General features: G+C 52.6%; 4 protein-coding genes across 4 annotated transcripts; 3 read left to right on the top strand and 1 right to left on the bottom strand.

Annotated features, from left to right (window-relative positions):
• Nucleotides 1-393: 393 nt before the first annotated feature.
• On the top strand, nucleotides 394-1,440 carry PG994_003840 (uncharacterized protein; the record flags this gene model as incomplete). The annotated part of the gene is made up of 1 exon (XM_066855249.1): nucleotides 394-1,440. One exon carries the CDS (start codon nucleotides 394-396, stop codon nucleotides 1,438-1,440), a length of 1,047 nt encoding a protein of 348 aa, XP_066719527.1.
• Nucleotides 1,441-3,813: 2,373 nt separating this feature from the next.
• On the top strand, nucleotides 3,814-5,269 carry PG994_003841 (uncharacterized protein; the record flags this gene model as incomplete). Its single annotated transcript, XM_066855250.1, has 2 exons — nucleotides 3,814-4,144; nucleotides 4,209-5,269. The coding sequence occupies 2 exons, from the start codon at nucleotides 3,814-3,816 to the stop codon at nucleotides 5,267-5,269; spliced, it is 1,392 nt and encodes a 463-aa protein (XP_066719528.1).
• A 1,585-nt stretch (nucleotides 5,270-6,854) lies between these two features.
• PG994_003842 (uncharacterized protein) lies at nucleotides 6,855-9,055 on the top strand (the record flags this gene model as incomplete). Its single annotated transcript, XM_066855251.1, has 3 exons — nucleotides 6,855-6,965; nucleotides 7,024-8,085; nucleotides 8,141-9,055. The coding sequence occupies 3 exons, from the start codon at nucleotides 6,855-6,857 to the stop codon at nucleotides 9,053-9,055; spliced, it is 2,088 nt and encodes a 695-aa protein (XP_066719529.1).
• A 2,776-nt stretch (nucleotides 9,056-11,831) lies between these two features.
• PG994_003843 (uncharacterized protein) lies at nucleotides 11,832-13,367 on the bottom strand (the record flags this gene model as incomplete). Its single annotated transcript, XM_066855252.1, has 1 exon — nucleotides 11,832-13,367. The coding sequence occupies one exon, from the start codon at nucleotides 13,365-13,367 to the stop codon at nucleotides 11,832-11,834; it is 1,536 nt and encodes a 511-aa protein (XP_066719530.1).
• Between the last annotated feature and the right edge of the window lie 4,621 nt (nucleotides 13,368-17,988).

The following is a 17,988-nucleotide window of genomic DNA, read 5'->3' on the forward strand; positions in this document are numbered from 1 at the left end:
AAAAAACCAACAACTTACTACGTTCATTCATACGTGGCACAGAAATAGGCCTACCCTACCTTCTTTGCAATACTCCGGCTATAACAGCTATACAGTTTACACTAAATGGGCACTGTTTAAGCAGTTGGCCAAATATTGCCTCAGAGCTATAAGCTTTCTCCTTTATACGAAACCTCACTGTCGACCAGTAGAATCGAAAGCTTAATATGGGTTTCTCCGATACAAGGTGAGTATTGGTTCGCTGGAGGTATATCTATCATTTAGTAGGAAATAGGAAATGCATTGAAATCTCATGCTACTGTATTTACGCACTTGGTTCTTGTCTCGAACCTCATTGCCTCTCGACACTTCACGGCATACCATACATAGCATATCCTACAAAATCGCTACACGATGGAAAACTCACTTGCATCGCTCACCATCGATCCTGCCATGACGGGCGCCAGTCACACGACTGCCGCTGACCCAATGCCAGAAGAGGCACCACGCACATTCCCTCGATTCCCAGACCTACCCCCGGAGTTGAGAGATCAGATATGGGAGGCAGCGGTACTCCATGCCTACGAGCCTTATCATACCATGACCGAAGAAAGCCCGCGGCTGTTCTGCGTGGATACCGGATCTGTTCCCGGCAGATTTCATACTAGCATCGACATCCGAATGAGATTCAAGACCGTCGAAGAGACCCTCATTGCGGGGCTTATGGCCCTCCTTCTGGCCAGCAAAGAGAGCAACGAACAGAGCAGGCGAACAATCCTAGGGGGCCAGGAAGAAGATCAAGAATTACCGCTGCTGGCGCTCTGGGGATCCAGTTATCGGGGCATTCCAATACGGCAGCTGATAATGCCACGGAATGACATCATCTGTCTACATCATTGCTGTACTCCATATCAAGTCGAAACCAGTAGGTTTACCGATTTGACCCTTCGGAGTTTACACCACATCTTGCTGTGGATGGGTCAACTCACCACCCTGAGGCCTCGGAGTGTAGGAATGATGCTTCAGCGTACACCGCATCTGAAAACATTATATGTCGATGTGAATCCGGCGAGGTTGAACCCTTTCCCCGACTTCGGATCTACCATGAGTCCATGCCGGCTCCATCATGTCGATCTAAAAGGGAATACTACACGGGTGTGCGATCTACCGCCATATCCCCCGTCAGAATACGGTGAAGAAAGCGTTGACAACCATGATGATGTGGCCGATGGTGAAGTTGTGGATGGCGTTGACAGCAGCAAGGGGGCAGCACATGAGGGCGAAGACTCGGCCATCTACAACCGCGTTCTTGGCCTTCTCCTTCCTGATAAGTTGCGAAATTTCCACGCAGTATGGAAGTTATGTACGGAAGCTGGAGTCAAGATACGGTTTATAAAGCGGAGTGGGTGGAGAGAGCGATCACTCCCAGGTGGAAGCGACACGACCCCTCACCCAGCATAGGCGCACTCACTTCCTCTGGTCCGTGGTTGGCTCGTCTTGAGACTTGCTGATGGTGCCTGCGTAATGCACCTGCTCTGTGTGTATCAAGGCAAGCATGCTTTCGGTTAGCTTGCTAGGATGATGTTCTCTCGGCTCGGTGTCCCGATATGGCCACTTGCAGAGAGAGAGGGAGGAAGAAGGGAGGACTGGCCTTATGGAGAGGAAAAAAGAAAGCAAGAGCTGCCGAATGCAGGACGGAGATTGTGTGTGTCAAGAGCGTGCTCGTACTTCCGACCACTCAAGACATACATATCTCGGCTTCTCACCCTCCAAAGGCGGACGGACTCGCCCTATTGGACTGCTCCCCGCCTGCGGCGTGCTCGTATGCATGCCACCCAGAGTCGTATTAAAGAATTTGAGTTGCGCTGGTAGATAGTGACTGCGTCACGGAGGTGCACTGCCTTGCTGTCCCAAACCAATCCGCGGGCTCGCAGCATGCATACTGCGTGGCCGAGATAGTCGAAGTTGGAGCAGGCAGCCGGTAGAGAGGTGCCAAGCAACTCGTCCTGACAAGAGCCGACACTTTCCGTATTTCCATTATTTCCATATTGAATCAAGGAATGTTGCAGAAAGATAGCACCGTGTGAAAAGAATGGTCTGATTGAAAGATAATTTAGAGCGTGGTAGCCTCATTGCAAGTTGCGGACTGCATGACATCCATTACTGTGATTTGTAGTCGGCCGAGATGTGAACTTGAATGGATTGAGGGTCGGTCCGCCCCTCGTCGGCCCCTCATTTGATCGGAAAAAGCAGTCGGTTTCGGGTTAACTGTCATCCAATGGCGTCAAGGTGAGGCCAGCAATAAAGCGGTGTCCTCGGCCCGGGAGCCCATGTACGGAAGGTGCCTTAATGGAATGTAAGTACACGCAGGTTCCTGCCTCCTAGCCTGGAGGTGCGACTTCCATCTGACATATCGAATCGAATAATTGATTGCATTTCATCAAACCCCTGCTTTCTTACCGAGTCACATTCATCAACTGAACGAAACACATGGCCTCTCCCTTGCTTCGTTTTGCATGTCGTCTCCCTCTTGGCTTGTAACCTGGCCGCCCTCACACTGGGCAACACCCCGACAGACCAACGGCAAGACCAGATGATTGACGGCGCATCCCTGCCTTCCATGCTAGTCGTAGGTAAGGCTAGTTCTTCGATATGCAGCCTCAACGTGTTCCAAAGTCCAAACCAACCCGACAACTTGGTAACCGGCAAGCCGGTCACGCCTCGACCTGCGAACACTCGGGACGACAAACACCCTGGTAACTACCGGCTTGTTGTCCGAGATCCTAATGCAGCTTTCCCGACCGCGCTACTGATTCCCATGCTAAAATTATGGCCCATATCGATGCGTGTAAGTGGCGGCGCGTGGCCACGACGTGGTTGACGGGTTTGTATGTGCAATACGTCTACATATCATAAACTAAGGCCGCCTGCCGCATGCGTGCTGCATCTAGTCGGTCACGCATGGAGAGAGTAACATCTTTCTCAATTTGCGCCCTGTCGGGCAAGTTTCCGCGGGTCATGGCCAAACAAGTCCAGCGGCAATGCCTTGCTGGGGATTCCGCAATACCGGCGGGTACATACAATATATGGCATGCTTCATCACACACTCTCCCGTCTCTATCTCTCCTTCCCTTCCTCATCCTTGGTTGATGCATACGATTACACCATGCTGTGTGATTAAAAGGCCAATCATACGATGGACAGATGACTGATCACCTTCTCTCGTCAGCGAAAGTCGCACAGACCAGAGTCGCGCTTGTTCTCGAAGCGTGAGACGAGTGTACCGTTTCGCTGCATGCAACGCACACGAGTGTTGCGCACATATATATCCACGAACGAGCATTAGCTCGTGACCCCCCTAATTGACTTACACTAGTATCTCTCACATCCACCGTACCATTGAGCCGAGAGGCTAGTCGTCAATGTGCATGGAGCGGATATGCTTATTGCCCCGCCGTTTCGCTTCCCTGCCTTCTTACGTTGTCATGACTGCCCCGGCGTACAGTGCTAGGCTTGCCAATCCCGCGAGCCCCAACGACCCTGATGGCGGCGACTAGTAACTTGCCACGGCCTCTATCACAAGCGTGTGCCCGCCTACTTAAGAACCCGCAACATGTCGTCCAGAGACATGCTACCTGCTTCGGTCCTTGCATGAATGATCGTGGATTCAGAGCAGCCAGAAAGACGACTTCCCCCAGCTCTCCTACACAATCTAGTACTATGTCGAGCACTACACAGGTTCAGACGCTCTTGGATAGCCCAAGGGGCTCAGCAGTTGCTCCAGACTACCAGCCAAAAGCGCTTCTGCATAACAACAATCGCAATGTCGAAACCATGGTAGTGGCTGTCGAGGTAGCATCTTCGAGTGCGTCACCCAGCCCCCCCACAGCTGTCGGCGAAGAAGACCGACCCATCGCTGTTGGGGGCCAAGGGGATTATATCCGCTTATCAGATGGCCGGCAGATCTTGGACGCTTGCGGCGGTGCGGCTGTAACCTGCCTCGGACATGGCAACCAAGAGGTCATCGAAGCCATGGCCACCCAAGCTAGCCAGCTGTCCTATGCGGCACATGGGTTCTTCGACAACAACAGCAGGCGGGACCTCGCCGAATGGTTCAAGGCTACTTCGCAAGGCCACTTCCGAAAAGCCTGGGTGACCAATTCGGGTCAGTGGACCTTTCTTCCTGTCCCAGGTGACATTATCCGCTGACATTGCTCTTCTACTACAAGGCTCGGAAGCAATGGAGGGTGCCATGAAACTCGCTCACGAATATTTCGTATGGAAAGGGGAGCCACAGCGTGTCAATTACATCTCACGTGAAGTGTCTTATCACGGCATTACTCTCGGATCTCTAGCTCTGGGAGGGCACCTGACACGAAGAGCCCCCTTTGAGCCTCTGCTACTGCCTGGCGTGCACCGTGTATCCCCGTGTAATGAGTATCGACAGCGTCTCCAAGATGAAAGTGACGAAAAGTTTGTCTTGCGAAAAGCATTTGAGCTTGAGGAGGCTTTCCTTGCACTTGGGACTGGAACCGTGACAGCTTTCATTGCCGAGCCTGTCGTCGGCGCAGCTTCTGGCTGCATGCCCGCTGTGCCGGGCTACTTCAAGGCCATGAAAGCCGTGTGCGACAAGTACGGCGCGCTACTGATCCTGGACGAAGTCATGTCTGGAATGGGCCGAACAAGTACCCTACACGCCTGGGAACAAGAGGGGATTGTTCCCGACATCCAAGCGGTAGGCAAGGGCCTGGCAGGAGGGTACCAACCAGTCTCAGCCATCCTCGCGGGCGACAAGGTTTCCGACTTGATGGATGCCAAGGGCGTGGCCTTCACCCATGGTCACACGTACCAAGATCATCCGCTGGGGTGCGCCACGGCCCTGAAGGTCCAGCAGATCATCCAGAGGGACGGGCTGCTCGCCAATGTCCAAACGCAGGGGGCGTATCTGGAGAAGCTTCTGAAGGGAAAACTTAGCAGTCACCCCCACGTGGGCAACATCCGCGGCCGCGGGCTCTTCTGGGGCATTGAGTTCGTGAAGGACAAGGCCAGCAAGGAGCCTTTCGACCCCCGACTGCAAATCGCGCAGCAGGTCCACGCGGCGGCGCTGGCGGCGCCCTACAACATGGCCATCTACCATGGACAGGGCTGCGCGGGACAGAAAAGGGGCGATCACGTCATGCTCATGCCGGCGTACAACTCGACGCCCGAGACCATAGAGTTGATGGTTGATACCTTGGTCTCTGTTGTAGAAAAGGTTTTTACGGACTCCACCGTGTTGTTGAGTCTGTAAACGGGGGTTTATCAGCAACCTGGGGATGGGTGCTTGAGATTTCGGTACCCCCCTTTGAGCATATGGCTTGATCAGTTGCGCGCGCTCTTGATGGCTGGGCGATTGGTCGCAGGTTTTATGACAGTTCCGGGCAGTTCTTTTCTTCGAGCGCATAGTAAATAGTATACTACGCGGTCGGCAAGCATGCTCCGAATACGAATCTACGTGTCATGTATGCCTGCAAGTCGGCCGATTCAACAAGCTACAGCTGGCACAGCCAAGCTGCCTTTGTTCTATTTGCTTGCGGTTCTTGACATGACATAATCGATGCTGGCGCAAGAGACCATCTGGGCTGCACGCAAATCATGGAAAACATAATGCTATCTCTATGACTTAAGCTTTCTGATCTTGACGGAAGAGTGCAAACAAGTGGCCCCGAGCATGGTCCCGCATCCCTTTAGTGTTCACATTGGCCTCTGGCTTTGGCCATGTACAATAAGGTTGAGCAGGTTGAAGAGTGGATTGATCCATATGCAGAGTAGATGCCATCATTGATACCATCCAAAGTCAATATTTGCATCCCAGGCTGCGAAGAAAAAGAAAAGAAAAGGACTCTCTCTACCCAAAGATATCCAATGTCAATAATACATAAAATACGTAACGACGCACAAAAAAAAAGAGAAAGGGACCAACCAGTGAAACCTTAGTAAATATTGTTGCCCACTATAAGTTAGTCTGTTTTCCTCCATCTTTTGTTTTGTGGTCGCGTACTTCTACTTTCATCTCCCACTAATACAACACCCAACCCGCAAGTCTTTCCTCGTACCGGCACCACCCCAGGGCGCCCAAGGGCATGACGCCAACGAGCAGAGGCACTTTAACAGCATAAAGCAAAGCGTGTTCTGCCTGGGCTCTTGTGCATTTTCCCTCTCTGTGACGCGCGCGAACAGGGATCTGCTTTTTGGCGAGCGCGATTGATCAGCATTTTTTACCCAAATCGCCCCAATTGCCCATCGTCAGTCAATAAATGCGCACCTTCGCATTGATCCAATAAGAGCATCCCGGCCTGGTCAGTTTGGCCATACGAAACCAACTGTTTACTTGGACGTTGGCCTTTTCTCAAGAGCCGAATTCCGTCTGTCCTTTTGCTGAAGATAACCTCGTCGCAAAAGCCCCAAGGAGATTTGTTTACTTTCGCACTGGTGTCCCTTCATAACCACGGACCCTTGAATTACAGGTAGGTCATAATCATCAGTCAGATCAATCCAGTTGCGCCTCTCTCTAGTATTCACCCCGCCTCGTCTCGTCTCACGCGCCTGCCTTCGACCACCATCGCTCCCTTCCACCACCAACTGCCAATTTCACACAAGACATCCCATTATTCCGACTAACAACCTCTAGGTTGCTTTTCGACCATTGAACCCTTCTCATCCCGCCGGCCATACACAACCCTTACAACTTCGACCTCGCCCTGACAGGTCGCAAACGTGCCAGCCACGCGCATTTCTCTTACATCATCGCCGCCAACATTCCTAATCGCTGTCGGCCACCGGACTCCTCGGATTACCACCCACGGTAATGGGTCTTTCCACGACCACCTACTAACATGCCTCCCGCAAGATCATCGCAAAGGGCTCGCAGAGTCCGCGACGTCAGCCCCAGTCTAGCCCACGCCGAAATGTCGTCGCCATCGCGGCCTTCTAAGCGCAGGAGAAGGGTATGTCTGCGATTGCCATGCCCCGACGAGCCCCAAGTTGCTAATGATGCGCTCCCAGGCGGACCCCGATCCTCCCCCTCCACCCTCGGATCCCGTCGATGAAGAGGACTCCAGCCTCACCATCGATCCCGCCAACGATGCCGACGTCGAACCCAGCGTGGCCGCTGATACCTTGATCACCCAAGTAACCGAGCATCTGGCCAGTATCCCTACCAAGGCTGCTAAGGAGCACGCCAATGCCAACCATACATCCCAGGGGGATATAGAAGCATATGCGAAGATTGCGGCCAAAGACTGGACCTACTACGTACGCCAACTTAACGTCAATATTGGTCGCTTTTCGGAAACGGCCGAGGACGGCACCGCACTTGCCCAGGACCCTGTAGACGAGGATTTCGTCCACATTGATCTTGGCCCTAACAAGATCTTCTCACGGAGGACCGCCAGAATATTCTATGACGCCGACGAGGAGAAATGGTTTTTGGAGTGCAAGGGGCGCAACCCCATGAAAGTCAACGGCGTGATGCTGAAGCGGGATGACGCGCCGCATCCCTTGTCCAGCGGAGAGGTTGTTGAAGCAGGCGGTATTGAAATGATGTTTGTGCTGCCGGATACTTCCGGTCCCTTGCGGATTCACGAGATGTTCACAGCACGTATTGGTTCTGCGGCGCCACACATTAAGCATTCGAGATCTAGCCCATCGCTGGAAGCTCGTCATGCATTGCCTGCGGCCCCCCTGTCGTCTTCGGGAGACCGCCCATCATCGAGCAACGCTGGCCGACCTCCCTCATCCAGAGGCGGAGCCTTTCAGCAGCCGATCGCGCCTGCGCCCCCCGATTATAAGCGCCCCGGCACGCCCCAGTCGGCCAAGAGCCGTACAGTTGCATCAGCGCACAAGTCCCCGGCATACGGTAGCTCTGGAACTATGCTGCTCAACAACGGTGAAGTCGACCTGAGCCTGCAAGAGAACAAGCACATTAAGCCCTCCTATAGCTATGCTCAGATGATCACCCAGGCCATTGTGAGCCAGAAGGAGCAAAAGCTCAACCTGAACAACATTTACCGGTACATTACAGACCACTATGCCTACTACCGCAATCAGCCGGCCGCGGGTTGGCAGGTAAGCCTCGACCACTACTTTCCATCGTCTATTATGAGTGCTAACCCTCTCACAGAACAGCATAAGGCACAATTTGTCGCTAAATAAAGCCTTTATGAAGGCGCCACGCTCAACTGACGAACCAGGCAAGGGTATGAAGTGGGAGATTATACCGGAGCAACGAGAGGAGATGACGCGCCAGGCCTTCAAGGTAGGACGTGGTGGACACCGAGGATCATCGGCCCCGTCCTCACCCAGCGCGCCGAACCAGCTGAACTACATAAATCATGGTCCCAAGGATATGACATCGGCTCGGGAGCCGGCATCGGCACGGAAGCGCAAGGCATCTCCGGCGGCAGGCTCACCCTTGCCTAGCTTGGCTTTCAATCGATCTCAAATGACCCCTGAGCGGAGTTCACGTTTCCAGCCACCCGGTTCTGCCTGTTTCCAAGATGGTAGCCCACTTCCGAGGCCTCGAAAACCACTTGACAAAGCAGATTCCTTTGCCACAACGACCACTGATAGCTTGCCACGATCGCCTCCTCTCTTGACGTCTTCTTATCTACAGGACGAAACTCCGTCATTTATCACGCCGGTACCCCATCGAGTCCAGCCACGCATTGCGCCCCCCAGTACCGCTCAGCGGCCGAGTCAGCACATGCCTACCAGCTCACCTGCGCCATTCTGGAAGTTCGCGGATATTGGCAGCACGCCAGCAAGGCCATTCGACATTAGCCCGTCCAAGCCGTCTCTCAACCTGCCTCGCAGCAGCAGCCCGCCGCCCATCGCCGGGGATGACGGCAGTCGTTCTCCTATTGGTAGCCCCACCCGGTCGTCTGGCCGTGCAGCGACACAAGAGACGACGACGGTGGACGAGGTGGAGGAAGAGGGCGGCTTCGACCTGACTAAGGGATTCCAGAGCATCGGATCGTACCATAACCACCTTGGCCGCGGTGGCGGCTTGCTGGCTCGAGCGAACGGTGGGCGATAGAGACAAACACCGCCTGGCTGACTTGCACAGCAGGTGCTTGTATTATTTGATTCCCCCACCCATAATGTTTTGCGATTATGCTTGCTCCACATCTTGTAGTAGTAGTATCTTTTTCACGGGTATCCTTTGCCTACTTACTTCGGTGCCATCGACCACCTCTCTCGAGATGGATGATGAGCGCTGGAATTCAGCGGCATGATTTGAGGTTTACGATGATTAAGATTTTTGCCCTTTTGGAGTAGGGGGTGGCATGGAAAAGGGAGGGCAACCTGGTTATTTTGGAAGGCGCAATACTTGGAACGGAATGGATTGTGCTCAACGGATCATCATCATCAGGTTGCGTTGTTTTTCTTTAAGGCAGCATCATCTCATCATCTGTAGCATTGTTTGTAGGCTAGCGCTGTATTATTCTCGTGGTTTTATTTCCCCCGGCGTCTGAACAATTAAACCTAGATGAAATTACCTCCCTAAATACTGGTAGTATAACAGAAATTGCATGCCGACAAGCGTTTTCGACCAGAGTCGCTTCAAGTATCTCTACTCAGATACAGGTTGTCTTTCGCTCTGTGATGTGACCAGGTGGGAGATCCGGGTTGGTGGTGATTGAGCTCATATACATCCGGGATCATGTCAAGTCAGTGTTCTCTGCGTAGGCTGATAGTGTGCGTACGGTAAGAGAGACACAAGATAGAAGGGGACGTCTATTCCAGCTCTCTCTCCATTTTCTCTCTCACGTTGCGAAGCTCGGCAAACAGCATGTTCGTCGTCGCTGGTCTGGAGAGGGTGCGTATGACATATAGGTCTAGACATGTCCCGAGTCTTGACTATTATTCGCTTCTGATCTGAAGAGGAATACCAAAACATGTTTCACAAGGGCGACGAAAGATTCACTGTACTGCGAAGTATATGCGCATCAGGTCATCTCTGCATTGATAGTATGGATGAGTATTGCATTCATCGAGGCGCCACTTCATGATTTGTTTATATTTGCTCCTGCTCGTCTACTTCAGGATCTGAGAGCTTATTCAACGCCTTCCTTCGTTACTGCCTCCGGCCGGTACGCAACCCAGCTCGAGTGTCTGGACATTTTTCTCTTTGTTTTTTCCCTCCTCCAAATCATCATTCCCCTCTCTCCCTCTCCCTCTACCTCTTGTTTCCGAACAGCTGCCATTTGTCTTGAGTCTGTTTCATGCCTTCTATAAGTAGTATACACGGGAGTGAATGGGACCGAGTCCAGTACGGAACCATGAGTAATAGTAGCAGAACTGGTGATCCAGAGGAAGTATGGAAAACCACGCCCAATTTAGATAGGGGAGGCATCTTAATGATGTATGAACGTATTTCCAATAATCGAGGAAGAAGACGATCAGCAGAGCGGGCAAGTATGCATGCAGTGAGCTATTGAAATATAGAAGAATCTGGTTTGGGAATAACTTCGCCGCTCGGTCCCGAAAATGCGATGGACGGAAGAAAACGGACAATGCATATAGACGAGAATGTGCGAAGTGATGATGTAAATGTTCGAATTGATAGGGCAAAGAAGCAAGAATATTTGCAACGAAACCAGCAAGTTTGGGTAAATTGGGAAAGTGAAAAAGGGGGTATATATATAGATAGAAGTTTGAATAAGTAAGCGCGTCCATTGGCGGATGGTTCTCTCTCTCTCTCTCCTTCCTTCATTTCTCTCTTCTCCAGAGGAATCTGTGGTCGTAGACGGTCATGTGTAAAAGAAGGGGGTTTTGTTGTGTAGCAGTTGTCAAAAGTTGTTCTCTCTCCTTTCCCTCTCAGCTCTTTAGTCCAGTCAAGTATGCAGGGTGCCCAGAGACATCGCGGCACCCGTCTCTTGCATCCGAAGAGACAGCAATGGAACGAACTGCCTTTTTGCTAAGCTGTTTTGAGTTTTGTTCTCCTTTTGGCTTCGAGGAGCTGATCCGGAGAGAGCGAGAGAAGGGAAACAGAAACGAATGAAGAGAATCCAGAAGAAGAGGACGAAGTCGAAAAAGTAGAAGAAGCGAGTGACCCCAGGACAAGACAGACAAGACAGCACGCTCATGTCAACCAGCTTGAAAAGCAAACCGAACAAGCAAAAAAGTACACCAAGCCTAAGAGTTGAATGTTTTCACACTCCCCCATCCCCGAGTCCCCTTGAAAACAAACCCCTTTCCATACCCATTTCCGTTGCCCCCTTCCCCGTACGTGCGCCCGCCAAATGGTATATGGTTGATCGAATTTGCGCCCAAAACTCCATAAAATGTGTGAGTATGTGTGTGTGTGTAATTTGATCAAACGGGATGGTTCTGAACCACCTCTTGTAAAAAAACAGCCGCTGGGGCGCACTTCGATCATCCAGTGAAGGCCGAACAAGATGAAGAATGAAGAATAAAACAAAAGCCAGTAAAACTGAGTTGGGCGGTCGATCCACCACCACCACACCCAGGGGATATCATCGCCAATATATACATCTACGTTTCGATGGGATTTGATGCGGGGTAAAGATGTCGTAGAACAAATGAAAAAAAAGAAGGTGAATAATGTGTTTCGAATAGTATGCGGTATCGTGTTACGGTGCGCCGCGCCGTCTCCGTCCACGGTTTGGTCCGTCTGGCCTTTGCGAAAGGACATCACGGAGGAGGGGGTCATCCTTGTCTTTATCGACATGATGTACCCGTACATGCCTAAAACGGACTTTGTGTTAGTATCATTTGCCTCTTTCCCTACGAATAACTCCACGGAAGAGGAGAGCCCCTGGCAGAACTCCCCCATTCTGATTCAGAACTTACCTCTGTAAATTGTCCGGCCGGGGATATTTGTGCTCGCGATCCGGGCAGAACGGACACACATACCCCGGCGATTCATGGACCAAGCCATGCCTTATCATCTCGTTCTTCCGCTTGAAGCCCTTCCCACCCTCACTCCGCGGACAACCCTTGACGGCGCAGTAGTGGGGCCTGGCCGAGGAGTGGACGTTGGCGTGGGAGTTGAGCAAGTACTGCGTCTGGAAAGGTGCCGCGTTGCAGCCTGCGAATTTGCAGACAAAGGAGCCCGTCGGATTCGTCATGTTGTCGATGCTCATCCGATCCGTAATGGAACTCGCGGGGGTAGGAATTTGCTGGTCCGAGAGGTTCGGCCGGTCACCATTGTTGCTGCTGAATTCGGAGCCCGACCGCAGCCTGCCGGTGCTAGGTGGTGAAAACGCATACGGGCTGAGCATTGGTAGAGAGTGTGCCGGCGATGGCATGCTGTGACTGTAGGCATAGTTGGGGGACACCGGAGGCGATGCATGCGAGTTACCCATTGGCGGCATGCGGGACGTTGCAGGCGGAGAATTGAGGAAGGACGGAGTGGGAGGAGGGTTATGCCTCATAGCATGTTCCTTTCCCGTCATGCTAGGGTGGTCGCTGAGCTGCTCCCCGAGTTGGGACCTGATGGGAGGTAAAGAAGCGTGGCCATTGATCTCGGATTGGGGGGAACCAATCGGCGGTAGGTCACCATGCATACCAGGAGTAGGTAATTGCGTGATAGGCGACTTCGCATCGCTCGGATGTCGCAGGACTTGACTTGATGGTTGCTGCGGGGAGTACAAGTCTGGGGCGGGTTGGGATGTGTAAGGAGACATCGGAGGTGCCAGTACCGACTTGGGCGTTTGCGATATAGTCTCCCTCCGGAGAGGCAAGGGTTGAGGCGGTTGTTGTTGCTGGCGCAGACTCGTGGGGCGGTCGCCATTCCGTGACGAGAACGTCTCTTGAGAGACAAGTTCCATTTGGCGCGGCAGCTCACCATCACGCGGTTCGTCCGGGGCCGGGGCGGGGGCCTGCACCGCCGACAAAGCGCTGGCGGCGAGAGACTTGAGGTCTATGGCGGGTGGTATGGTCGGGCGCGATTCCGGAGACATGGCCGGGCTGTGCGTGTGCTCATCAATCTCGTTATCGCTGGACGAGCCTGAACTGGAGCTATAGCTTCCCTCCTCTTCGCCGTCTCCTTCCTCCTCTTCTCCGCCCTCGCCTATCGATGACGCCAAAGGCCGACTTCCCGCCTCAAAGGCAATATCCGGCCGCTTTCCACCGTCCATGTATTGTATCAACACGGCATCGCCTTGGCTAGGGGGTACCTTTCGCCGACGATTAGAAGACTTGCGACCGGGATTGGAAGGAAGACTGACTCTAGGTAGCGGTATTGCAGGCGGGGGAGAAGGCGAGAGGTCGAGTTTCGGCTGAAGAGCTTTCATGGGCGGGCTATTGCAGAACAGCCCTTCATTGGGATCGTATATTTCGCTGTCTTGGGCGAGAGCTGGTCCGTCGAAGGTAGTAGTCATAGTTCTCGACTGGTTCTTGGGAATATCGGTGCCGTTACTCGCGCATTAGTGGGCTTCGGTACGCGCCACAGCGTGCGCGGCGCAATGCTGCTGCTCAGATGGGACCGTTGGATAGCTACTATTGCTAGTAAGCCTACGCGACTCTTTTCCTTCGAAAGACAGACAAGTCCAGATAGTACTGTCGAGACAGCCCGGCCACTGCGACCTGGGGTCGGTCGAGGCTGAGGGTAAATTGCGCCGACGTGACCGGTGGTGTAGGCTCGTACAAAGACGTCCCCTAATCTTAACCAGTCGCCGACAGAGAGGATGGGCGCAGGTTGGTTTAGTTGGTTTCGCGATCGGCAGGCGCAGCGGTGCGCAACCCCCCGTTGTGATAATATATTTAATTATTGTCTTGTGTAAGTTCGCCAAGGTTATGGTCGCAACAGGTCTAAGTGCGGTTGGCTCACACACACACATGCATAGCACACCATCCAAGAATGCGCGGCTCTTCGAGGCACAGGATAGAGAGACACAAATAGTCTGGGAGGCAAAGCATGGGCGGCGTACAAAAGGAGGGAAAGAAGCACTACCATCGAGCGAATGGGGATTTGCAGCAGAGAGGAATAACCAACGAGTCCCCTCCACCTTTGCCTCCTCTCTATGCCAGGAGCCAGGATAGAAAGGATGGCGGTAAAGCTTTAAGGTTGGGCGACAGAATAGCCGCTAAGAATGGGCGATCGCTCGTGAGCAGAGCGCAGCACTTGCAGGCACACACTCACTCACTCATGCAGACCAAAGGTTGGAGCCCCAAGCCGATGTCGACAAAGTGCAGTGCAGTGGTCTTGGGACCTGACTTGTCGCCTTTATTTTCAGTTTGGCGTAAATTATAAGGCGGGGGAGGGGACCCGTAGAGCCTCAGTTCGCTTGCTCCTCTTTTTGTGGGCTGGGCTCCAGAAGTCGGGGGTGCTGCTCGTGGTCACTGGTGTGTTTTCCTGCTTGAACTGGCAAGACTTGGCCAAGTTGCTAGCGAAACGCGGCCGGAGACTTGACGACTGATGGGATCCTGGGGTCGAGCGATGACAGGCCAGCGACAGGGATCCGATAGGGTGAAATGAGCAGGGACAGGACAGGAAAACAATGTTTCTTGTGACAGACAGGCAGTGTAGCGTCTAGTTAGTGTGTATTGCGCTGTAATTTAGTGGCAGGATAGTGCCAGTAGTGGGTGTGGGTAGGGGAAAGTTGGAATTCTAGGGAACACAGGTTTCCAGAAATGAAGGATGTAGGCAGCTATGTGGCAGGTAATTGCATCAATGTATTGGATGTACGGCACTGTCGAATGCTGATGGTGATGGTCCCTGAGGTACAAGTATGTATGGCCTGTCCTGCTTCATGGGCCATGGATTGCTCAAATCAAATTACAACAGAAAGCTTATTAAGTCGGGTCGCTCAGGGATGGCGGATGGGATGATATTGCCCTACCTTACCCTATTATGAACCATGCCATGACCAGACCATGGCCATACCTACCTATCAAACGGATCATGCTCGTTAGTGCCAGCAGCTGTTCTGCTGAATCCATAAGTGACCTATGACTCGAGGCCGTAAGCAAAAAGTAAAATGAGGTGAGGTCAAAAAGGCAGGAAATAGGCAGTAGTGCTTGAGGTTGGGCCCGATGGCAATTGAGGTGTCGATGCGGCTGTGTATTCTTGCAGGTCCGCATACAGGTCCCGCGAATAGCAGATGGCCCGCGGTCCAGAACGTGGGAACGGAACCGCTCACTGGTCCTCCAAGCTAAAGGCAATGTTCGGTTTTTAGTGACGTCGAGGCTTGAGGCTTGTACCTGGTACCTGCCGGCGGTGATCTCATGCCTTACCCATCATGTACTCGAGGCCACTAGGCTGTTCCTATTCATATTGCGTAGCATCACCCTATCTGCCTTCTTGGTAGGCATGTACATAGGTAGTAGGGCCTGCATAGCGAGGCCTGCATGGTACAGCAGTTGCATGCTTCCCTTTGCCGTTGCGTTGCGTTGCGCCTTTTCTGCCCTGCCAGAAAGAACACCATCTTCTCTTCCGCCCACCCTCTTCGCCCTCGCCAGCCCCGGCCCTACGGAGAACTACTCAAGCAATGGGTAAATATGAGCAGACCATCATTGGCAGTCTTGGCTGGCGTGGAAGATGATGAAAATAGTAGCGCGGGCATAACGGCTGGATGAGGATATGCTGCGAAATAGACTCTAGCCTATTCCAAGCCAACGAACGTTTCCCCTTCCAATTGATGCCGACTCCGATAGATTCGATTGTCATGCGGCCCAAGGAGCAGGTAGGATGCAGGCGCCGTACTTTGGCCCCCCAATTTGGAGTAAGTTGTCTGAGTATCATGCTTGCGGCTGATCCCAGCTTACCACCTGGTCGCTATTGCATTGTGGAGTGGAGCGGCTCCCTCGTGTCAATGGGGCGGGACTTTTTCCTCTATCTGTCTCGTCCAGTATCTACCGCACCATTCATACCGACAGCAGTCACGGTGAAGGGAATCAATCACCGGGGGGTCCGGGGGAAATGTCCATATTGAAAAACGTGCTGCGGTTAGGATGGGAATCCTTCTCAATAAGAATCCCGAGTAACACAATGTCGACTTGTACTCGGATGGAAAATGTATGTACATGAGAAGTAGGTCTGGCATGTAAGTGTGTGTGGAAAGAGAGTGAGGTGAGATGAGAGGTGCGAGATGTTACAAGGTAGATACCTGCCTCCTACCTCGCCCAATAGGGAAGGTGCTGTTCAAACTGTACAACCGATGATGATGGTTCACGGGTTATGCCTGCCGTGTATGCTTTTTTGGGAGTGGAAGAGTGACAGACCATGTATACATGTCTAGGCAAGTTGTAGTAGTGGTGGCGGTAGCTGATTGGTCTGCGTCGTACCTAGGCAACCGGCTCCGAATAGGATCAAATCAGAAATCAAAATCAGGATCAAGCAAGGCAAAGGATGTCCGGACGGGCGGGTAGGACGGGAAGGGTATAGAAGATGAGGATGAGCAAAGATTACCAACAGGGACTGGATGGATGGGATGGGATGCTGACAAGCATGGATGAAACGGAAGGATCGAATAGGAACCAAGCAAACAACATGAGTTCGATGATGATGGACTAGGGGACGGGGAACGGAGGAAACAATTGCTGATGAATGCTCGCATGCAATCGCCAAATGCCCAGAAAAATGCCAGCCAAAGTAGACGTGTGTCAGATATCAACCTGACTGCTTGGATGGATTTCAAATGCGGGGAACTGGAGCAGGTACATTGAGCCGCAGCACTACCTCTCCCACTACATGGCCATTCAGGTACATGCTGCACTGCACTTACAATGCGTCGGTCTGATAGACTGATTGGTCTTGTTGATGATTTGGGATATACTGTATAACCTGCCTAGGTAGGTGAACTGTTGGTCTTAAAATAGCGAGGAGAGGTATATGGAAGTGACCAGATATCTCTCCATCACGCAGAGCAATCAAGTACGATCCCAGGTAGCTACCAAAGGTCTGGCGCAAAGGAGATATCAAAGCGAAATAACTGCGATAAGTGAGTGAATAGAAACAATAGAGGGGGTGGGAGAGGGTTGAGGCAGATAGGCAGAATCTGGCAGCAGTAGCTGGCAGATAGAGTGACAGATTGACATGGAACATTGCGTTTCCAGAGTCTTGGGGCTCCACCTTCTCTTGCGGCCTCTCTCGGTCTCTGTCGCTCTGGCAGTCACTCTGTCACTCTCGCTCAACGTCGCCAGCAGCCACTGACAACCGACGGGAATTGGCGCTCAACTGGTCTAGATAAACTTTTTCTGCGACCCATGTAACCTTGCCAGCATGTCAGTATGCCCATTCCCCGAAATGACTCGTCTTCGAATCTGATTAGAGGAAATCTGGTCTGGTCTGCACTGCAGCCCATCACAACTCCGGTCCGGTCCCGTCTTCTTGTTGCGGTCAAGACGAGATTGGACATCAAGGCCTTCCTCGCCATTCTCCATTCATACTGTGACGGCCAGCTTCCCAGACGGGATGGGCCGTCTTAGAAAGCAAAAGCGTGATGGGTGTAGTGGTAGTTACACGCAGCTATTTGCAATGAAAGCCCACTCACACCTCGCTCCTTCACACACGAACACACCCACCTTCGAACTTGCACAACAGTCTGCAATCCTTAGGGGTTGTCATGATTAGCTGAGGCTTACACTTCTCTCAGCACCGCGGATCTTCTACACCATCAACCCTCTTCCACCCTCTGAGAGGAGGAGTAGACGAGGGATTTGATCTTCCCCGAGCTGGGAGAGGACGGGTCTGACGAGGAGGGGAGGGCATCACAATCGAGGCCAATCCAACGTCAGCGCATCCAGTTATTCATTCGCGGGAGCTGCGCATATCCTGCAAATTAACTTTCGACCCCACGAAGGAAGCAGTCCAGGGGTCCTGCATCACCCAGGCATGTCCCACTCATTGGTTCAATGTGCCTCACGTATGGGAAAACTGGATAATTAGCCTCTTTTGTGCTGAAGGACCGGTGAAAGGTATCTATCTCTCGGAGTCTCTTTCTCTTTTTCACCAAGATGTGTCTGCCAAGTTCCGACCCAAGAACCCGCACCTAGGCACGG

This window comes from Apiospora phragmitis (genome assembly GCF_038363925.1).
Source record: "Apiospora phragmitis strain CBS 135458 chromosome Unknown utg000004l:1.0-3135199.0:1.0-3139288.0, whole genome shotgun sequence".
Taxonomy (NCBI): domain Eukaryota; kingdom Fungi; phylum Ascomycota; class Sordariomycetes; order Amphisphaeriales; family Apiosporaceae; genus Apiospora; species Apiospora phragmitis.